At 42.5% G+C, this 21,217-nt stretch overlaps 2 protein-coding genes and 1 long non-coding RNA gene across 4 annotated transcripts in view; 1 reads left to right on the top strand and 2 right to left on the bottom strand.

Annotated features, from left to right (window-relative positions):
• Window positions 1–15: 15 nt before the first annotated feature.
• On the top strand, window positions 16–8,704 carry Med19 (mediator complex subunit 19). The gene is made up of 5 exons (XM_052722848.1): window positions 16–300; window positions 6,015–6,271; window positions 6,397–6,493; window positions 6,761–6,855; window positions 7,696–8,704. The coding sequence occupies exons 1-5, from the start codon at window positions 84–86 to the stop codon at window positions 7,762–7,764; spliced, it is 735 nt and encodes a 244-aa protein (XP_052578808.1). The 5' UTR covers window positions 16–83; the 3' UTR covers window positions 7,765–8,704.
• Window positions 4,034–6,480, bottom strand: LOC128100560 (uncharacterized). Its single transcript, XR_008214833.1, has 2 exons — window positions 6,372–6,480; window positions 4,034–5,888 (listed from the first exon to the last, which is right to left on the bottom strand). It is a non-coding gene; the product is annotated as an uncharacterized LOC128100560 (long non-coding RNA).
• Window positions 8,705–9,073: 369 nt separating the features above from the next.
• Window positions 9,074–21,217, bottom strand: part of Zdhhc5 (zinc finger DHHC-type palmitoyltransferase 5) — a 30,132-nt gene continuing 17,988 nt past the window's right edge. For both annotated transcript variants that reach the window (XM_052722843.1, XM_052722844.1), the window contains exons 4-12: window positions 18,274–18,431; window positions 16,170–16,342; window positions 15,920–16,022; window positions 14,363–14,454; window positions 13,719–13,851; window positions 13,252–13,375; window positions 12,021–12,133; window positions 10,762–11,621; window positions 9,074–10,372 (exon numbers count right to left, since the gene is read on the bottom strand). In XM_052722843.1, coding sequence (XP_052578803.1) covers window positions 10,207–10,372; window positions 10,762–11,621; window positions 12,021–12,133; window positions 13,252–13,375; window positions 13,719–13,851; window positions 14,363–14,454; window positions 15,920–16,022; window positions 16,170–16,342; window positions 18,274–18,431 — 1,922 coding nt within the window. In that variant the 3' untranslated portion in view covers window positions 9,074–10,206. The remainder of the gene's footprint in view (window positions 10,373–10,761; window positions 11,622–12,020; window positions 12,134–13,251; window positions 13,376–13,718; window positions 13,852–14,362; window positions 14,455–15,919; window positions 16,023–16,169; window positions 16,343–18,273; window positions 18,432–21,217) is intronic.

Here is a 21,217-nt window from a genome sequence, read left to right on the forward strand (position 1 = left end):
ACGAGGGTGGTACTCTGTGAAAGTAACTGTCCAATGAAAGTCATTAACGCCAGATCCCGGGTAACGCAGCAGCCGAGAGTGCTATGGAGAATTTCACGGCGCTGTTTGGAGCTCAAGCTGACCCCCCACCGCCCCCAAGCACCCTAGGCTTCGGGCCGGGAAAGCCGCCCCCGCCACCTCCACCCCCTCCGGGAGGTGGTCCGGGCACGGCCCCGCCCCCGACTGCGACCTCGGCCCCCGCGGGCGCAGACAAGTCGACTGCTGGAAGCGGGCCCTTCTACCTTATGCGGGAATTGCCGGGTGAGTAGTGGGGCCAAAAGCAGCCAGTCAGATAATAGATTAGGTGACGGGTGTGGCTATCAGCCTGCTCTGCGAGGTGTGAGGTAACGGGCGACGCGTGGCCAGTGGGCAACTCAAGAGTTAGAAGCTCTTTGGCGAGTCATAACCCTAAGAGATAGCTTGATTTCATGGGGTGGATTTGGGGTGGGCGTGAATATCCGGGACTACTTCTGGCGAGAAGTTCTGTGATTGGGTTCTTTGACTGCCGTTTGTGACTCTAAAAAACGTGAGCCATTGTTTGGAACCCGGGAAACCTGATTTAACATTTCTGGAGACTTTAAGATTTTAAAGCCTGTCAGGTATATAGCAAGTTGCCATCTTTGTCAGGGACTCGGAGATTAACATGTTTAAAGAAAATACTAAAATTGAACCAACTCTGTCATTCATACCATTATTTGGAAATTGGGGGCATGTGGCTCAGTGGTGAGACTCTTGCCTGCCATGCTTGAGGCGGTGTTTTCACAGAATGTTCTCTGAGTAGGTAGCATTCAAGAGTAAACAAATCCACCCGTGGACAGAGAACAGATACTTCTAGATACAAGAAACTTGATTAGCTTGGAGGAATATCTGAGGGCCAGAAGACAGTTTGGACTCGAGTAAAACGAACAAATCCAATAGTGATGGGAGATAGGCAAAGCCTTTATAAGGCAATATAGGGTGTGTAAATTTCAAATTGAAGCCATTTCAACATGGGTGCAATATGATCTAATTTATTGACTTTCAGATATTCAGCAGAATGAATGAAAATGGGATAATCAGAAGTTACCAGTCAGTGTTCAGGAAAGAGATAATGGTTTGGACCAAATCTTAGCAGTAAAGAAGTAAATGGATACAGAATACATGTTAGAAGCAGAGCCTACAGAAATAAAGAACTAAATATAAAAGAAGAAAGGAATTGGGTCTTGTGCAGAGGCTATGGTAGTCTGAGAGTAGGAAGTTGTGGAGAGAAAAAGGTTGACAGGCTGAAAAATCAAGAAGTGTTCTGGACATGTTAAGTCTTAGGGACTTGTGGTACTATACATCAGCACTCAGGAGGTGCAAGCAGGAGGATCCAGAGTTCAAGCCCAGCCTAGGTGGCATGAGGTCCTGCTTCAAAAGAAAAAGTCCTCAGTTCATTCCAATAACTATTAGCAAAATAGTTTGACATTCACATCAGTGTGTAACAGTTATTATAGCCCTCTTAGATAGATATTGTATTTTATAATTGAGAAACTGAAGCATAAAGAGATTGGCTATGCTTTAGTGATAGGTGTCTTCCGGCAGTTTTATTTTAGTTGTTTGTTTTGAGACAGGGTCTCACTATATAGCTCTGGCTTGCCTGGAATTCTCTGTCGATCTGACTGGCCTTGAACTCCACCTGCCTCTGCCTCCATGTGTGTGCCGCCATGCCCCAGTTTATCTTTTGCATTACCTGTTCTTTTTTTTTTTTTTTAAAGATTTATTTATTTATTATGTATACAGTGTTCTGCCTGCATGTGTGTCTGCAGGCCAGAAGAGGGCGCCAGATCTCATTACAGATGGTTGGGAGCCACCATGTGGGTGCTGGGAATTGAACTCAGGACCTCTGGAAGAACAGCCTCAGCCATCTCTCCAGCCCCGCATTACCTGTTCTAATTGTACATGTTTATCAGTTAATCAACATAAATCAGCTGACAAATACTAAATTTCTGCTTGAGGCAGATGCTGGGTATGTAGGAATGGAGGGAGGGCTGGTGTTAGTAGTGGAGATCATGGTTTGAGGCTTGTGCTTGTGTTTTCATTAGTGTCAGTCTTACTACTTTGTAGTCATCCTTCACACATCTTAGGAAAAATGTTAAGAGCAACCTGATGGTTTTCAGAATTTGCTGTTAGCCAAAATGACATCGAGAACAAGATGTCAGCTGGGTGGATGCATGCACGCCTCTAGTCCCAGTACTTGGGAGGCAGAGACAGACAGATGGTGAGTTCGAGGCCAGCCTGGTCTACAGAGTGAGTCCCAGGGCAGCCAGAGCTTAACAGCTGAGAAACCTTGTCTTCAAAAACCTAGAAAAAGAGAAATTTTCCATGGATGAGTAGTGGTCGATGAGGCTCCAAAGCTAAGTTAGAATAAAAATATCGCCGAGCGGTGGTGGTGCACGCCTTTAATCCCAGCACTCGGGAGGCAGAGGCAGGCGGATCTCTGTGAGTTCGAGGCCAGCCTGGTCTACAGCGCAAGATCCAGGAAAGGCACAAAGCTACACAGAGAAACCCTGTCTCGAAAAACCAAAAAAAAAAAAAAAAAAAATATGAATAGGAGGAAGCCTGGGGATGTAGCACAAAGTCCTATATTCAGTCGCCATACTTGACAAACCAGAGAGAGACTCTGTCTCAAAAAAATTTTTTTAATAAATCATTTTTTAAAAAGTATTAGGCTCCATGGCTAACGAGTTGGCTCGGTGGTTAAAAGCACTTGTTCTTGCAGAGGACTGGGGCTTGATTCCCAGCACCCACTCAGGGGCTCACCACTTCCATAGGCATCTATCATGCATACATGTGGCAAACATACATACATGCAGGAAAAGCACTCATACATACAAAATAAAGTAAATCTAAAAAAAAAAAAGATAATTAAAAAAAGTATTAGGCACAAGTATCTTGATTTTTTGTTTGTTTATTTTTCAAGACAGGGTTTTTCTGTAGCTCTGGCTGTCCTGGAACTCATTTTGTAGACCAGACTGGCCTCGAATTCAGAGATTCACCTGCGTCTGCCTCCTGAGTGCTGGAATAAAAACTAAAAGCATGCACTGCCACCAGGTGGCTTGAGTGGCTTGCACTATGGGAATTTAAGTAGCAGTTTCTTTGCTTCCCTACCCCACCCCCCAGGACTGAGAATCACACTCAAGGCCTTCGACATTGCTACACAAGCACTCTATCACTGTTTTTTATTTTGTTTTGTTTTAATTAAGAAGTATTGTTTTCTACAGTTACAGAATGTGAGTTCCAATAATTGGAATAAAGAGGCCATAGTAATGTGAACAGGATTTAGAATTTCAAGAAGGAAAAAAAATGAATCTGCATGGAGTTCACATTTCAAGATTTATTTTCAGGAATCATGGCTTCTGAAAGTTTATAAATCATTTTCAAAGACCTAACAGTTTAAATAGAGTTAAACTCATATTTCTATATTTTTTTAGTGTTTATTTTATATGTATGAATGTTTTCCTGCATGTGTGTATATGGCTTATGTATGTGCCTGGTATCAATGGAGGTCAGAGAGGGCATCAGATTCCCTGGAATGGGAGTTCCAGATGCCTATAAGCTGCCCTGTGGGTGCTGGGAATGGAATCTGGGCCATCTGCTGAGCTCCCTGATATTTACTTCCTTAATTTCCCCTTTTGATGAAGTGTCATGTTACCCAGGATGGCCTCAAAACTCATGTAGTCAAGGATGAGCATGAACTCCTGATCTTCCTGCCTCCACCTCCTGAGCTGGAATTACTGGTGTATGCCACTTAGATCAGCTTGAACTCCGTTTTTTAGAAATTATGAAAAGCACCAAGAACTTTCTCAACAGAACCTTAAACATAACCATCTGGAAGGAGAAGCCCTGGCAAGCAGAAGGCAGTGCCAGTTATGAGAGGCATTGTAATGCCAAGTATCCAACACTGTTGCACATCACTCTTCTAGTTATTTGACAGTGAAGAGAAGGAAACAGTGGCGGAAGAACTAGACCAGAAGAAAAATAATGATTGTTTATTTCAGAAACATTTTAGTGTATAACCTGGGCACTAACTAGTCATGTGAATAAGACACCATCTCTGCCCTCAAGGACTCACAGTTCAGAACCTGAATTTTCCCAAGTAAATGATCATAAACAAGTCATCTTATCTGTATGTTGTCAGAATTAATCAATGAGCCTTAAAAATAATGAAATGCAAAGTTATTATCCTATTACATAGATAAAAGGAGACAGCGGCAGACAGGACAGCTAGTATTAGAACTCTATAGTTGCTTGTATTTTGATTGAGTAGTTCTTTCTAGGTAATACTTGGTACCATGAAGAATAAACATGTTGGTCATAAGGTAGTCACAGCCACAAAAATCTACTGTTTTCCTGTGGTGATTAGTCTTTCTTCCTATTAAAAAAAAAAATAATAGGGCTGGAGAGATGGCTCAGAGGTTAAGAGCACCGACTGCTCTTCAAGAGGTCCTGAGTTCAATTCCCAGCACCCACATGGTGGCTGACAACCATCTGTAATGAGATCTGGCACCCTCTTCCGTATACATAATAAATAAATAAATCTTTAAAAAATAATAATAATAATAATAAAGCCAAGCATGGTGGCACTCACGTGTAACACTAGCACTCTCGGGGAGGCTAACGCAGGAAGTTGCCATAAGTTTGAGGCCAGCTAGAACTACATAGCAAGAGACTGTCTCAATAAAAAAATACACAGCCAGCCAGCAGAGGGCCACTGACAAGACCCTCATGCCACTGCATCCAATTTGTAGTAGTAACTTTTAGTGTAGCTGTAACTAAACTTTAAGGTTCTGTTACCCTGATCCAGGCAGAGATGTTTCTGAGACATTTTATAAAATGCGGAACAATATCTGTTTGATACAGTGTCATGTAAGTTATTCTAGTTAGTCTGGTTTTGTTTTGGGTTGTTTTGTTTTTTCAGTTTCTATCTCTACCCTGCTCCATTCCTTTTCCATTTCTCTAGCCCACAGTATAATATTTTATGTTTGTTATATGTTACTGAGTTGGGGGTGTTTGAGACAGGATCTCACTATATAGCCCAAGCTGGCCTGGAATGCAACTGTCTTGCCTCAGCCTCCTCAGTGCTGGCATTACTGGCTTACAGGTATGCACCACCACACCTGGCTATTATCACAGGTTTAGTGTTTGTTATCTAAAATGTTTCAAATTTTACAATTTTTCAGAATATTTGCATAGATTTTACTAGTTACATATCCCAAATCCAGAAGTGTGAAGTATGGAATGCTCCAAAATCTGAAACCTTTTGAGTGCTGGAATTCTATAATTATGGTGGTTTGAATAAGAATAGACTCATATATTTGAATGTCTAGTCACCAGGGAGTAGAACTCCTTGAATAGATTAGAAGGATTAGGAGGTGTGGCCTTGTTGAAGGAAGTATGTCACTGGAGGTGGGCTTTGAGGTTTCACAAGTCCATGCCAGGTCTAGGCTCTCTTTCTGCCTGTGGATCAATAGGTAGCTCTCAACTCCTCCAGTACCATGCTGCCATGATGATGAATTAAGCCTCTGAAACTGTAAGCAAGCCCCCAGTTAAGTGCTTTCTCACAATTTTAAGATTTGCCATGGTCATGTCTCTTCACAGCAATAGAACAGTGATTAAGATGTTCTTATTTAATAGATTCCTCATTAGTATTAAAATATAGTCCTTCATGGGGCTGGAGAGATGGCTCAACAGGAGTACGGGCTGCCCTTGTAAAAGACCCAGGTTCAGTTCCTTGGGCAGCTCACAGCCATCCATAACTCCAGTTCTAGGGCACCTATCCCCACTTCTGACTTCTGCAGGCACCAGACACACACGGTACACATGTATACCTGCAGGCAAAATAAACACACACATAAAGTAAATCTAAAAGTTGTTTTTCCCTTCAATCCCTTCTGGGTTAGTGACAAAAAATTATCATCTGCTTTTGCTATAACTTCATTATTGCTGTTTTCTAGGCAGTACAGAGCTGACCGGCAGCACCAATTTAATCACACACTACAACCTGGAACAGGCCTATAATAAGTTTTGTGGGAAGAAAGTGAAGGAGAAGCTAAGTAACTTCCTGCCTGACCTGCCAGGGATGATTGATCTCCCTGGCTCCCATGACAACAGCAGCCTCCGCTCCCTCATTGAGAAGCCTCCTATTCTTAGTAGCTCTTTTAATCCGATCACAGGGACCATGCTGTCTGGTTTCCGCCTCCATACTGGCCCGGTGAGTCCCTTCCCTTCTTAGGGAAGAAAAGTGGGGAGGCCTAATAGGCATGGAGGTAGTTTTCTGTCCAAGTCTGGGAGAAAGGATTTCCTCTACTCACCTGGACCTTCCTTTGGTTCCCTCAGTTGCCAGAGCAGTGTCGTCTGATGCACATTCAGCCTCCCAAGAAGAAGAATAAGCATAAGCATAAACAGAGCCGGACCCAGGACCCTGTGCCCCCAGGTAAGAAGCACTTCTGTTCAGATCAAGACACTGGCCCAAGTCTGCTTAGTTCCTCTGGACTCCCAGATTTCCCCAAGGAGAAATTCATGTATTGACATTTCTTGGGCAAGCAGTGATTTGGCATAGCTGCTCTATCAGCAGCTCCATGTCTTTTCTGGACACACAGAAAAAAGCAGTTCCCTCGTGTTGGGTTTTCCTGTAGCCTTAAGAGTTCATAGCAGATCTTAAGCTCAACAGTTTATAGGCTCTTAATATCTCCTCCTACAGAAACTCCATCTGATTCAGATCACAAAAAGAAGAAAAAGAAAAAAGAAGAGGATCCTGAACGGAAAAGGAAGAAGAAAGAGAAAAAGAAGAAGAAGGTAAGAGGGCTATTATAGTGCCCATTGAGTTTTCGGTGTAACCATTTTTTGTTTTTTGGTTTTTTTTTTGTTTGTTTGTTTTATGTATACGTTTCCCTACACGTGCAGTGCCCAGAGACCAGAAGAGGGCTTTGGCCCTGGAACTGCTGGGAACTGAACTCGGGTTTTCAAGACAGTACATGCTCATAACCAAAGCCATCTCTTCAGTCCCCATCTCACCCTTCTTAAATAGAATCCTTTGCTTCAAGTTGGACCCAAGATTGAAACCCAAGGCAAACATTTTTCTTTTACAACATTGGCCAAGGCTAGTTCATTTGTTCTTTTTCTCTGAGGTAGTGCCCTACCACTGAACTATCCAGTCTCCTTTTAAAAATTTTTGTTTTGCAGCCGGGCGGTGGTGGCGCATGCCTTTAATCCCAGCACTCGGGAGGCAGAGCCAGGCGGATCTCTGTGAGTTCGAGGCCAGCCTGGGCTACCAAGTGAGTTCCAGGAAAGGCGCAAAGCTACACAGAGAAACCCTGTCTCGGAAGAAAAAAAAAAAAATTTTTTTGTTTTGCTTGTTTATTGATAATTTTTAAGACAGAATTTCACTGAGTTGCCCAGGCAGGCCTTGAATTTGCAATCCTCCTACCTCTGCCTCCCAAACAACTGAGGTTCCAAGTCTATGCTAGTGGGCTTATCTTTTATTATTGATTTAGGGTTTTTGTTGTTTTGAGACAAGGTCTTAATGAGATTCGGCCTTGGCTGGCTTCTACCTTTCTCCAGAGTACTGGGATTAAAGGCATGCGCCAGGTTTTAGTTTCTAAATATTCTTACTCCCTTTTTCTTTGTCTCCTCCAGAACCGACATAGTCCAGACCACCCAGGTATGGGCAGCTCACAGGCCAGCAGCAGCAGCAGCCTCCGCTAACAGGATCACTGAACTCTGCCAAGGATGGCTTTCCTGTTATATTGAACCTGCTGACAAAAACTGTCTTCCAGGCACGTGGGCACTGCCTCAGGGCATCTACCAGCTAGACAGGGGCCAGCCCCTGCTGTGCTTGTGACTAATATACTTTAGAGAAGTGCCATGCTTTTTTATGGTTTAGTCCAGTTGGCTTTTTCATGGACATCCCTTTTCACAAGAAGCTGTTTTTGGGGTTTTTTGTTTGTTTTCTCTCATACTCTTGTGCAATTTCATTTCAGCATGCCATTTGTTAAGTTTTTCTTTAAAAAAAAAAGTGTGTTTAACAGACTGGCAAGTGTATAAGTTTAAGACAAGGCACTGACTGCTAAGATATAAGAGATTTTGGTTCTTGCCATCACATTTCCTTAGGCTGGGAAATCAAAATGAGAGCAAAGAATGTGGTTGAAAAGCTAGTTTGCTAGTATTTTCCCACAGCAGACACAAAATACTTTGCTCATAATGTTCAGTGCCTGGATGATCTTCAGCCCCTGTCAGGAAAGCTGGTCCAGATAAGGTTTATGCCTGTGTTGATACACAACAGGGAACTATTATAAAACACCCACAATCACCAGTATATTTAAAACAACTGGTGTTTGGGTGTTTGTTTTCTTATGCTCCCACCCTTTTTTCCTGGGACTGACCCAAGCCTTGTATATGCTGGGCAAGCTTATCTCCCCCCACCCCTTATTCTTTAGTTTAAATACGGATTTGGTAGTTTAGGAAAAAGCTTTGGTTTGTGTTTTTTTGAGACATCATCTCACTATGTAACCCTGGCAGGCTATGAAGACCTCAAGCTCAAGAGACCCAACCGCCTCTACCTCCCAAGTTCTGGGGATCAAAGGCATGCACCACCATGCCTGGCTTTTTATTTTACTTTTTAAAAAAAAATAAGTATTTACTCTTATGTGCATTGGTGTTTTACCTGCATGTATGTCTATGTGAGGGTGTCAGATCTGGGAGTTACAGACAGTTGTGGGCTGACATGTGGGTGCTAGGAATTGAACATGGGTCCTCTGCAAGAGCAGTCAGTGCTTTTAATCACTAAGCCACCTCTCCAGCCCCTATTTTACTTTCTAAAGAGGAAATTAAAGAATGACACGAGTTCTCGAAGATTTCAAAAGACAGGAAGTTTTTGTTATGAAAAGTTAGGTTTCTCTCATCCAGCAGGGCATTTAATTTGATAGCCAGAATAAAAGCAGACCAGAGAATGAGGCTTCCCTTTTGACAAGACCATTCACCTTGCCTTAACCAGATAAAACACAAGTCAGGGGGAGCTGGTTAGATCAGGATTTATTTTATTCCATGTTGGTTTAAAATGGCTAATCAGAATAAAAAAATTAAAGGGTCTCTGTATAGAGGCTGGGGTCTTCCCTGTTTTAAGGTCAGAACCCAGCTACCCCCTCTACCCAGCACCATATTGAGGTGGGCTAAGGGGTAAACCCCAGGGGACAATCGGAGGGGCCTAGGCCTGCCACTCCTTCTCTCTATCCCATTTTTGGCATATGATGAAAAATATTGCTTTTTGGATTCTTCTCTTCTGGCCTTGGATTTTAAGATCATTTTAACTGTGAGTTATAGGGACGCATGAAGGGGCTCACTAAGCCCACACAATCCCTGTCTCCCGAGAATGGGGGGAGGGAGGCTGCCTGATGTTTTCCTAAACTAGGCCAAGCTCTTTTCCTGATCTCCCACCACCGTCATGGAACTGTGACCCCTTTCCTGGGGAAACTAGATGTCAATGAGCCTAGAAAACTCTGCAAGTTCCTTTATCTGACCAAGAAGCCCAGACTTAACCAGGTTTCTTTCCTAATCACTTAGCACCAGCAGAGGGTGCTATTTCCTTAGTCGATAACTGGGACAAAAGAGGGAACCATGGGGAAAAGGAAGACTTTAATGTCTCTTTTCCTGCTGGTCTAAGGAAAGGGAAGAGTAAAATCCCCCTCCTTATATATATATATCTATATATCCCTCCCTTGTTTTCCCATCCCAGGATAGATATATAATTTCTTTGATATTTATAATATATATATATGTACACACACACCTGGTAACGGAGAAGAGGAAAAAAATAGAATCCGTAACAATAATAAAAAAAATTATTTCTGGTTTAAAAATGATCTGGTTCCCTCCAGGGCGAGCAATTGCACAAATGTCCACTGAGTCTGGTCCAGGGATCAAAGAAGGGAAGGTCTTAAAAGATCAAAGGGGGGAGGGGTTGCCACCCCTGTCTCAGGGCCCCGACTCTCCTCAACCCCATGGCATTTTGTAAAACAAGCCTCATCCTCTTGGAATCGGTGATTTTAAAATGTCCATGCAAAGTAGGGGAGCCCCTTGAGGGAAGGAAGGTGGCCACCTGAGGCCCTTTGGTGTAGGTGCAGAGGTGTGGGGGAGGGGAGGCGCCAAGATTCACACAGAAATCTCATAAGTGGTACCACCCACCCCTGACACCTTCTTGACTCCTCCCCTTGTGGGGCTACTGAGAGGTGGCTGGCCTGGGCCAGGGGAAGCTGAGCCTATACTCTTGGGCTGCCCATTGGATTTGCTGTAGGTGGTCTTGAGCTGTACTTCATCTCTGGGGGAAAAAAAAGAAACAGACATCAGGAAAAGACGCACAATGCACAAAACAGAAGCATACACAAAAAGGGTCTAGTGTGGGGGGTGAGCTTCCCCACATTTTCTTACCTAGACAATTCAGTCCCTTTTACTTTATTGACATGCTTAAAATGATTCTTTCTCCCCAGTTTATTCCTAATTTCAGTTTTTATATACTTACTCTTTGACAAATAAAACTTTCAGGAAGATAGTGTTAATTTCTAAAGAGGAGTTGTCCATAAAGGCAATCAAATACGAAAAGCGTTCTCAGTATCCCCAGGGTCTACCTATACTAGAATCATGTACAGCCAAAGACCTGATGCCTTCTGCTAATTATGTTGAATGAAAGAGGAAAAGACAAATACTTACTTGGGTGTCAGTAATGGCTGCAATGCCACTTCCTCTGTCTCAGAGACACTAGATGGGGCTTTTTGGCTGCTATAGGACATTGATCGGCCCAGGTAGGGGGCAGTTGAGCCTGGTTCAGGGGACCCTAGTCCCCGGCCCCTTAGCCCATCTGGTTTGCCAAAACGAGGAACAGCTGGGCGTCCCAGTGGAGTCTTGCTCAAAGGTGATCTCTTTGAATCATCTGAAGAGGAACTGGTACGAGGGGCATGGCCTGAGCCTGGTGTTGACTGAATGCCTGAGTCTCCCAAGCCTGGTTCTTCCTCACGGCCTGCAAGTGGAGGTGACTGTCGTAGCAACTTCTCTCGTTCCTGGAGGGAGGCCACAATGTGTCGAGACAGATTGTCATAACGAACTGGCGAGGGCTCTCGGTGTGGTGGGCCCGTTGGCACCAAACGTGGGTGCCTCTCAGCTTCCCGTTGCTGGGCCAGCCGGGCTGACAGGAAGGGAGAAGTGTAGCCTAAAGGTGGGTCTGGCTCAGGCCCTGCCTGTACTGACTCAAAATCAGGGCTGTCTGAAGGAGTGAGTAGGCTGTCATAAGATAGACTTCCATTGCGTGTCTGATTGGCCAGGCTCTTATAGGAGGTGGAGGTGGTACCCTCTGAACGAATGGACTGCAACTGGCCCAACTCAAAGCCCGTGCCCTGGGCTGACTTGAGGCTAGAGGATCGTGAGCCACTGGACAGTGGATCAAAATGAAAGCTTTTTCCAAAAGTGGGAGACCGGAAGCTCTCTGGCTCCAAGCTGGGCTCTGAGCGGTAGCTGGGATGGCGGCTACTATCTGCAATTGAGGTTGGTTCCTTCAAGCTGTCTCCACGACTCAACTGTGGGAAGAGTAAAACAAAACAGTTTTAGCACTCTTTGACAGCTGCCAGACACCAGAGCCCAAAGAGACACTGAAGAACAGAATTACATGCCAGTAGTACACTTCAAACTTGGACATCATATGGTTGGCCTTTAACACAAAATGTGACTTGGAACAAATACTTCATTTTAAGATCTGGAAATGAGGCCTACAGAGACTAAGTAATTTGACAGAAGTGGTTTCTAAAATCAGATTTGACACTAATTAATGTTTTTGTCTAGTATTCATCATTGCTCCTTTTTTGATGAAAAACACATCAAGGAAATTCAATTCCATTATGCCAATAATCAGTAAAACGCCCTTGGTTTTTATGTTCCCGCTCATAGGTTATGACCCCACTTCTTAGATTAGATAGTACCTTGGCGCTGGAGGAATGAGGCATGGCGGCTGATGTACTGCTGCTGCTATAACCTGGTCGATACTTGTACATGGTAGGTGTAGGGGGGCTGTCCTTGCCCAAGAGACTGCTATCTACAGGGAGAAACCCAGAAAACACTTACTTTACAAGTTAATTCTTTTAACAGTCATGAGGTTTCTGAAAGTACACAGACATGGTAGAATCAAGTATACCCAATAAAAGCAAAGTCTAGGGAACAAGATTTTGCTGAAATTTAAGTCTAAAGACTCAGCTGGGCCTGGTCTTCACATACAGACCTACAGTCAGCTACTCAGAAAACAAACAGGAAGACAAGTGGTGAGCAGACATATGCATGCAGGCCAAACACCCACACACATACAATACAAATTAAAAACAATGATAAAGCCAAGTATGATAGAGCACAACTTTAATCCCAGCCCTCAGGAGACAGGCAAGCAGACTTCTGTGAGTTCAACAACACTTTGGTCTATATAGTCCTTGTTTCTTTCATTTTTTTTGTTTTGTTTTTTGAGACAGTATTTCTCTGTGTAGCCCTGGCTGCCCTGAAACTCACTCTGTAGACCATGTTGGCCTTGAACTCAGAGATCCACCTACTTCTGCCTCCCAAGTGCTGGGATTAAAGTCATGCACCACCACTGGGGGCAGGGGGGGATTTTGATTTTTGAAGACAGGGTTTCTCTGTGTAACAGTCTTAGCTGTCCTGGAACTCAATTTGTACACTAGGCTGGCCTCAAACTCACAGATCAGGGCAGGTATTTTTTAAAGCCCAAGGATCTGTACAGGTTTCAGAATTTGTAGTGGGCAAATGCACCAAACATTCTAAGAAATTCTGATTCAAGAATACTCATAGCAAGTAAAAGCACTTGCCACAAAAATCTGATGACTTGAGTTCAATCCCCAGAATCCAGAGTGGAAGGAAAGAACTAACTCTTGGAGGTTATCTTTTGATCTCCCTAACACCCTCCTGCCACACACACCATGCACATATATAATATAAAATTGTAAAAAGTAATTCTCTGGAAAGTCCAAATCACTGTCTATTGCTAACTGGCAGCCCTCCTTTTAGCTATCCAAAGAAAAACTCCATTCGCTGGGTGTTGTAAGCCATAATTCAAGTATTACCTCCCAGCCCTTATCTTCTCTATAGTTTACATGGTACCTCGTCCCTGTCTTCTATCTCTAGAACCTCACGTATCAAGGCAGCACTTACCCTCATTAGTAGCCAGGCTGAGGTGCGTTCGCAGCCCTGTGTATCGGCTCAGGTCCGGCTTAGGAGGAGGTGGAGGTTCCGCATCTGCAGACTGACTCTCTGTTATCTCTAGGCTTCCTTTAGACTAATAAACGGAGGGAAATCAGATTGAGAAACTGCATTAAGGTAACATTAAATTGGCATAAGAAAAGTACTGGAGAACCAGTTATGTTTCTAAACTGGGAAAAGAGTCCGTTTGGGGATAACAGACAAAGAAAAGTTGAGCATCTATCATCGAAAGATACTGTGTCTTATGAAGACATGAAAGAATGGAATCAGTGTCTACTGTCACTGAACTTGAAATCTAATGGAGAAAAGATCTATATTTAAGTGACTTTAACACAAAGATGTACACTCAATGCAGATTTCTCTCTCTATCATGGATGAAATTCCCTGGGTTTAGCTACCTTTACTTCCCTGTTCCTCACCTTAGTCCTCCTCAGTTCTCCCTGGATACCATTATCCATGATCTTCACAGTTATCTGCCCATCTGACACTTCTGGTCGAAGGAAAGGCGGTCTGATTACAATTGTCTTCTCTTTCTTTGGTCTCCCCAAATACCTGTGTAGAAAGAATGAGAAGGCTTTCACTTACTATTTCATTCAAAATTTCTACTTGCATACCAAATATGAAGGAAGCACTCTGCATATGCAATAAACAGTCATGGACTGGGGTTTACAGCCCAGGCATAAAGAAAAGACCCTCAGTTTAATCTTCAGCATCAATTCAAAAAACAGTCCTACAAGTCTAGTGTAAAATTTAGTGCTAAACTAATTTGATTCAGTGAACATCTTCAGCAGGAGTAGGCCTTTATAAGCAGGTATCTAGCACTCTGGAGTTAAATTTTATGCATCCTCAATTCTCAAAGGCAATTAGCCATAGCTACACAGTATCAATTAAATTCAAGAGTTCACCAACCAAAAGATCAGCATGTCTCTTCCTTGTAGTACTTACCATTCTAGAGCAAACCCTTCCCTATAAGGCCATTTTCTATCAGACTTCCCTTATTCAAAACAAGCCCAAAGGAGACAAAGGTTTGACTAAGCATGAACACCCAAGGATGTCGGTGTACCTGGGTGCTGGAGAGCTGCAGAGGACACGGCTAACATTGTTACAGCAGCCATTGGTGAAGGGATTCACACCTCCCCGGAATTTACCTGTAACCTTGGAGATAAAAAGAACCAGATACGTCAGACTATGCCAAAAGGCAAAGTATTGTGTAGCCATTCTTTCAAGTACAAAAGTGATACTTGTAATGATTAAGAATGAGGATTCAGCTGGGTGGTGGTGGCCCACGTCTTTAAGCCCATCATAGGGAGGTAGGGCCAGGCGGCTCTCTGTGAGTTCGAGGCCAGTCTAGTCTACAGAGCAAGATCCAGCACAGACACCAAAATTACACAGAGACATCCTGTCTCAAAAAAAAAAAAAAAAAAAAAAAAAAAAAAAGACTAGGCTGGAGAGATGGCTCAGAGGTTAAGAGCACTGACTGCTCTTCCAGAGGTCCTGAGTTCAATTCCCAGCAACCACATGGTGGCTCACAACCACCTGTAATGACATCTGGTGCCCTCTTCTGGCCTGCAGTCATATATGCTGTATACATAATAAATAAATAAATCTTTAAAAAAAAAAAAAAAAAAAGACTGAGGATTCATCAGATGGTGGTGGCTTACACCTTCAATCCTAGCACTTGAGAGACAGAGGCAAGGGGGTCTCTGTGAGTTCAAGGCAGTCTGATCTACAAAATGAGTTCTAGGACAGCCAGGACTGTTACACAGGGAAACCCTGTCTCGAAAAACCAAAACAAACAAGCAAACAAGAACTAAAAATAAAATTTAAAGAAAAAAAGGATTCTAGAATCGGGTTCTCAATTGAAATTCTAGGTCTACCTTATGGAAACCAACACTCAACATCAGCTTCCTGTATAAAATGAGATTAAGTAACTTTCTGAATACTGACTAAAATAATCCAGAGATTCCCTTATATAAATTGGCACAGCATTTGCATATAGCCTATGTACATGTTATATACACTAATTCATCTCTCCATCATTATACTATTACATTATACCTAATACAGTATGTTAGATAATTAATATATTAAGGCCAAGAAAAAGGGTGTATATATTCAGTACTGATGCAATTTTCCTTCCAAGTCTACTCCCATCTATATTTTATTGAACCTAAAGAATTCACAGATAACAGAAGGCTGACAGCAAGATAAGAGTAAGCAATTAAGGTTTAGTTATTATGTGCATAAAAATCATCTTTAAGCAGTACTACGTGTTTTTTAAAGCCTGTGCCAACTAGTTTCTATAAAATCAGACTAAATATTTGTTAAAAGAATGAGAACATGGCAATTTCTTAAGGTTATTTTTCCTCCTTTTTTGAAGACAGGGTCCAAGTAGCTCAATCCTACTACCTCAGTCTCCTAAATAAGATTACAAATGTGCAGCACCATTCCCAGCTTTAAATCCACTTATTGATGACCTAGGCCTACTTCAACCACTTTGCCCACTACTGTAAATCTCGACATCACACAAGTATTCGCTGAGGTTCTGTCTGTGAAAGTGCTATGTTCTTCACGAGCTAAGGGTTTGAAACATGCCGTCAGTCTCCTGCAGCTCTAGTACCTGTTCATTGGTTGTGCGCCCCCTAGCCACCAGCACCACGTGAAATCCTGTGAGGCCAGCAACAGGGATGAAAAACAAGCCAGCCACACACATCACTGCCATTCTGATTCCAAGTAGTCAAGGAAAATAGAGCAATGTTATCTTGTTTTTCCCAGTTCTATTGTGACCACTTGCCCTTTAAATTTATTGACTCAAGGACACAACTTGCCCTCCCAACCCCATCCCACAAGCCAAAGGCCTCCAAGGATACGTGACAGCAGTGCGGACCCCTGAGAGTTCCTCTATGTGATAGAGGACATAAAGGAGGCCAAAGCCAAACACACCCATAATGTGGGCTGTCAGGGAAAGGAGGAAAAGGAAGAAATATCTGTAGTTCCTGCGACCAATACAGTTGTTCACCCAGGGGCAGTGATGATCAAATTCCTAGGAGCAAAAAAGAGATAGAAGAAAAGGTATCCTTAAAACACAGACTAGGGTCTCACCAGGTGAAGGCATTTGCCACCAAGTCTGACAACCTGGGTTCAATCCCTGGGACTTACATGATAGAACGAGACAATCAATCCCTGCAAGTTGTCCTCTGACCTTCACATGTGTGCCAGGCACATGTACGTACACACACACACACACACACACACACACACACACACACACACACACACACACAAAACCATTTAAAAAAAAAGACAAGCAAACATTATTAGATCCCTTCTGTTGAAAAGAGGAACAAAGTAACAGAACTCTAATCTACTTTTAGTATTCATATTCACCATTTACTTACAAAAATTTAAAGTTTTAAAAAATTAAATTTAAAAATATTCAAAGAAGTTTCTCTTGCTCTGTTAACTGAAAGAGAGCCCTTCTAGAGGTTGGCCAAAACCCAAGTTCTCAAATTCATCATCGGCATGGTGCTACAAGTCTACAACTCCAGTACTTGCAACACAGGAGGAAAGCCACAAGTTTGAGGCCAGCCTGGTTTATATAGTATGTTCTAGGTCAGTCAGGGCTACATAACAAGTCCTTGCTTAAGGGGGAAAAAAAAATCTATGTGACCAAAGAGACAAATGTTGGCAAAACATTTGAGATTCATAGGAATAAAAATAAGACAACACAGAAGGATAGCTAGAAAAGTTGAACTATAACACGAACATGCTTTTTGTAAAAGAGGTAACACTATGTAACCATGGGATGGAAGGCTCAAACTATGAATCTTGGGGTCAGTAAAGTTGTTATTAGAGTTAAAGTACTCCAAATACAATTTGATTCAGCTGGACCATGCAGATGGGCAGCTTGTCAGGACTATACTTCAGGAATCTATTCTAGGGACTGCAGAGATGGCTCAGTGATTAAGAGTGTGTGCTGCTCTTGCAGAGGACCTGAGATTAGTTCACAGCACTCACATTAGTCAGCTTACAGCTGCTGACTGTAACTCTGGCTCTAGGAGGATCCTGGCCTCGGCCTCCTCTGTCACTGGCACTTCATGTGCAAATACAAACATACACATAATTTAAAAAAATAAATCTTTGAAGAAAAAATAATTTACACTAGGGGGTACAAAGATGGCCCAGTTAAGAGTACTTGCTGTTCTGGTAGCACCTGGGTTTGGGTCCCCACACCCACATGTGGCTTACAACCAACCATTAGTAACTCTAGTTTTTTGTAAGATAACTGATTACATTGTATAAAGATATGTCACTGTGATTGGTTTTAAAAAGCTAAATGGCCAATACCTAGACAGGAGGTATGCATGGGACTTCTGGGGACAGAAAGAGAGAGCTCTAGGAAGAAGAAAGAGAGTTGGAGAGTTGCCAGCTGGATGCAGAAGAAGCAGGACATGCAGGAGGAGAGGTAAAAGCCACAAGCCACATGGCAGCACATAGACTAATAGAAATGTGTTAAGTTAAGAGAACTAGTTAGAAACAAGCCTAAGCTAAGGCCGAGCTTTCATAATCAAGTCTCTGTGTTGCTTTTTGTAAGTTGGCGGCCCAAAGAAAAATCCTTCTACACTAGTTCCATGGGATCTAATGCCACCTTCTGGTCTCCTCAGGCACCAGGTACACACATACATAAAAGCAAACCTTTTTAAAATCTATTTTTATAAAGAAGAGAGCTGGAGTAATCTTCCAGAGGACCCAGGCTCAATTCCCCACATGGAGGCTCGCAGCTGTCTATAACTCCATTTCTATGGATCTGACGTCCTCTTGTGGCCCCCAATATGCAAGTAGTGCACAGAACATGCATACAGACAAAACCAACCATACACATACAATAATAAAAATTCTAATTAAAAAAGAATCTACTCTACAGTAAGGAAAGACAACTTAGTCTACACAGTCTTGGCCATGCAGTGCTCTTACCTCCACACAGTTGTCACAGACACTGCAGTGGGAACATCTAGGAGGTCGGTAGAAGCGGCAGGTGGCACACCATTTCATGCGCACCTGGATGCCCTTGATCTCCACTGTTTTGTAAAGAGGAGCTCGGAAATCATCTTCTTTGTCTTCATCCTCTTCAGCTTAAAAAGAGGGAAAAGCAATTGAAAAACAACTATGCCCAAACTATTAAGTACTAGGAACATAAGGATGTTTAAAACATCACTCCTTAAAATTTTGTGTGTGTGTGTGTGTGTGTGTGTGTGTGTGTGCGCGCGCCAGAAGAGGGTGTTAGATCCACTGGTGCTGGAGTTATAGATAGTTGTGAGCTGTGAGTGCTGGAATCAAACTCAGAGTCTCTGCCAGAACAATATATACTCTTAACCACTAAGCAATCTCTCCAGCCCCAAAACCTAACTTCGTAAGTACCTCGATATGTTATAGTTTATAAATCCACAGCTCACATATTGCATGGTTAAAAACAAAAGGTTTTCTTTAATATCACGAACAGCAAGAATATACATTCTTCTTAATTAAAAATTTTGCCAGGCAGTGGTGGCTCATTCCTTTAATCCCAGCACTTGGGAGGTAGAGGCAAGCGGATCTCTGAGTTCAGGGCTAGCCTGGTCTACATAGTGAGCTCCAGGACAGCCAGAGCTACACAGAGAAATCCTGTCTAAAAAACAAAAATAAAAAACAAAAAAAGAGGCTGCTGTCTAAGTGCTGGGGAGGCAGGAAAAAATAGAAACAATTTTTTCTTAATTTTATCATTATTCTGTGTGTCTTTAAGTGTGGGCACATGTGTGTTGAGGTCGGAGGACAACTTTCAAGAGTCAGTTCTCTCTCTACACTGTGGGTTCAGGGACTGAACCCTATATTTTTATTTTATGTAGATGAGTGTTTGTATGTGTTAAGTACCACATGCACGCAGTGACTAAAGAGGCCAGAAGATGGCATCAGATCCCCTGGAAGTAGAGTTACAGACTTGTGAACCACCATATAAAGTCATGGGAAGAAAACCTATGTCCTCTTTAAGAATTGCCTGTGCTCTTACCCACTTAACCATCTCTCCAGCCCAAATAAATAAATCTAAAAAAAAACTAAAAAACAGGGCTGAACAGATGGCTCACCAGTTAAGAGCACTGACTGCTCTTCCAGAGGACCCAGGTTCAAATCCCAGCACCCACATGGCAGCTCACAACTGTCTGCAGCTCCAAGATCTGACACTCTCACACAGACATACCTGCAGGCAAAACACCAATGCACATAAAGATTTAAAAAAAAAAAAAAAAAAAACAAACTGAACTTGTAAAATAAAAAAGAACAATCTGTTAATGAATTCCATATGTGCCATATAGAATGTGTAACTGATCCACACACATACAAAATAAATAACATACATATACACACACAAATTTTAAGTAAACAAAAATGCAAAAAAAAATTTTTTAAGTTCTTTTTTTGAGACAGGGTTTCTCTGTGTAGCATTTCTCTGTGTAGACCAGGCTGGCCTCAAAATCAGAGATCCACTTGCCTCTGCTTCCATGAGTGCTAGGATTAAAGGCAGGTGCCACTATGCCCCGCATATAAATTTTTAACTAAAATTTACATTTACATAAAAACTATTTTTTAAAAAATACATGGCTTCTGCCTTTGAGAAATGCAGTATTGAATGGGTAAGGAGACTGGGAACTATTAATACGGTGAGATCAATTCTACATGCACTAAGGGAACACAAAAGAAGAAAGTTTATTCTGCACTGGGAAGTAGGGTTCAAAAGAAAAGTGCTCACAAAGTGACATACATATGCTAAATTTCCTCGGCTTACATATTATGAATCTATCTTAAAAGATAAATATCCAAATACATAGTTACCTTTCTCCCACAAACAAATCTCCTGCTCCAAATGGTCTCCTCTATTAATTCCATTTCCCCCTACTACTGTTACTCAAGCCCTAATTTGCCTTGGTCCCAAGTTTTCAACTATCAGAAACTATCCCATTTTGAAACTTCAAGAATATTTTTCCCCTCATATATAGTGAGCAATTTTTACTTTTATGATTAACCTAGAAAAAAAAAATGTGTGGGTAGTGGTGGCACAACGCCTTTAATTCCAGCACTCCGGAGGCAGAGGAGGCAGAGGCAGGCAGATCTCTGTGAGTTTGAGGCCAGCCTGGTCTACAGAGTGAGTTCCAGCACAGCCAAGGCTACACAGAGAAACCCTCTCTAGGGGGCTTGTGGGTGCAGGTGGGGGAAACCAAACAAACAAAAAAACCAGCCACTTCTTTTGGGGCTGGAGAGATGGCTCAGCAGTTAAGAGCACTGACTGTTCTTCCAGAGGTTCTGAGTTCAATTCCCAGCAACCACATGGTGGCTCACAACCACCTGTAATGAGATCGGGTGCCCTCTTCTAGCCTACAGGGATACATGCAGACAGAACACTGTACACATAATAGATAAATATTTTTAAAAAAGAAAAAAAAATGTGGGAAGGAAAACTGACTACAGGCATTGTCAAAAATGAAGTTTTTGGGGCTGGAAGGATAGCTCAGCAGTTAAGAGCACTGACTGCTCTTCCAGAGGACCCGACCGGGTTCAATTCCCGGCACCCAAATGGCAGCTAACAACTGTATATTACTCCAAATTCTGACACCTTCACATAGACATACATGTAGGCAAAACACCAATGCACATAAAATAAATAAATTTAAAAAAAAATAATGAAGCTTTTGAGCCAGACGTGGTGGTTCATGCCTTTAATCCCAGCACTTGGGAGACAAAGGCAGGTCTCTGTTGAGGTCAAGGCCAGCCTGGTCTACAGAGTGAGTTCAAGGACAGATGAGGCTACCCAGAGAAACCCTTTCTTCTTTTTTTTTTTTTTTTTTTTGGTTTTTCGAGACAGGGTTTCTCTGTGTAGCTTTGCGCCTTT

The sequence above is a fragment of the Peromyscus californicus genome, unplaced genomic scaffold (genome assembly GCF_007827085.1).
Source record: "Peromyscus californicus insignis strain IS unplaced genomic scaffold, ASM782708v3 Scaffold_7__1_contigs__length_154581171, whole genome shotgun sequence".
Taxonomy (NCBI): domain Eukaryota; kingdom Metazoa; phylum Chordata; class Mammalia; order Rodentia; family Cricetidae; genus Peromyscus; species Peromyscus californicus.

Excerpts from the sequence above, each read along its gene's own strand:
- Med19 (XM_052722848.1), top strand. The coding sequence starts at position 84 with ATGGAGAATTTCACGGCGCTGTTTGGAGCTCAAGCTGACCCCCCACCG. Across the intron at positions 6,494-6,760 it reads CCAGGACCCTGTGCCCCCAG|AAACTCCATCTGATTCAGAT; the intron begins GTAAGAAGCACT and ends CTCCTCCTACAG. Across the intron at positions 6,856-7,695 it reads AAGAGAAAAAGAAGAAGAAG|AACCGACATAGTCCAGACCA; the intron begins GTAAGAGGGCTA and ends TGTCTCCTCCAG.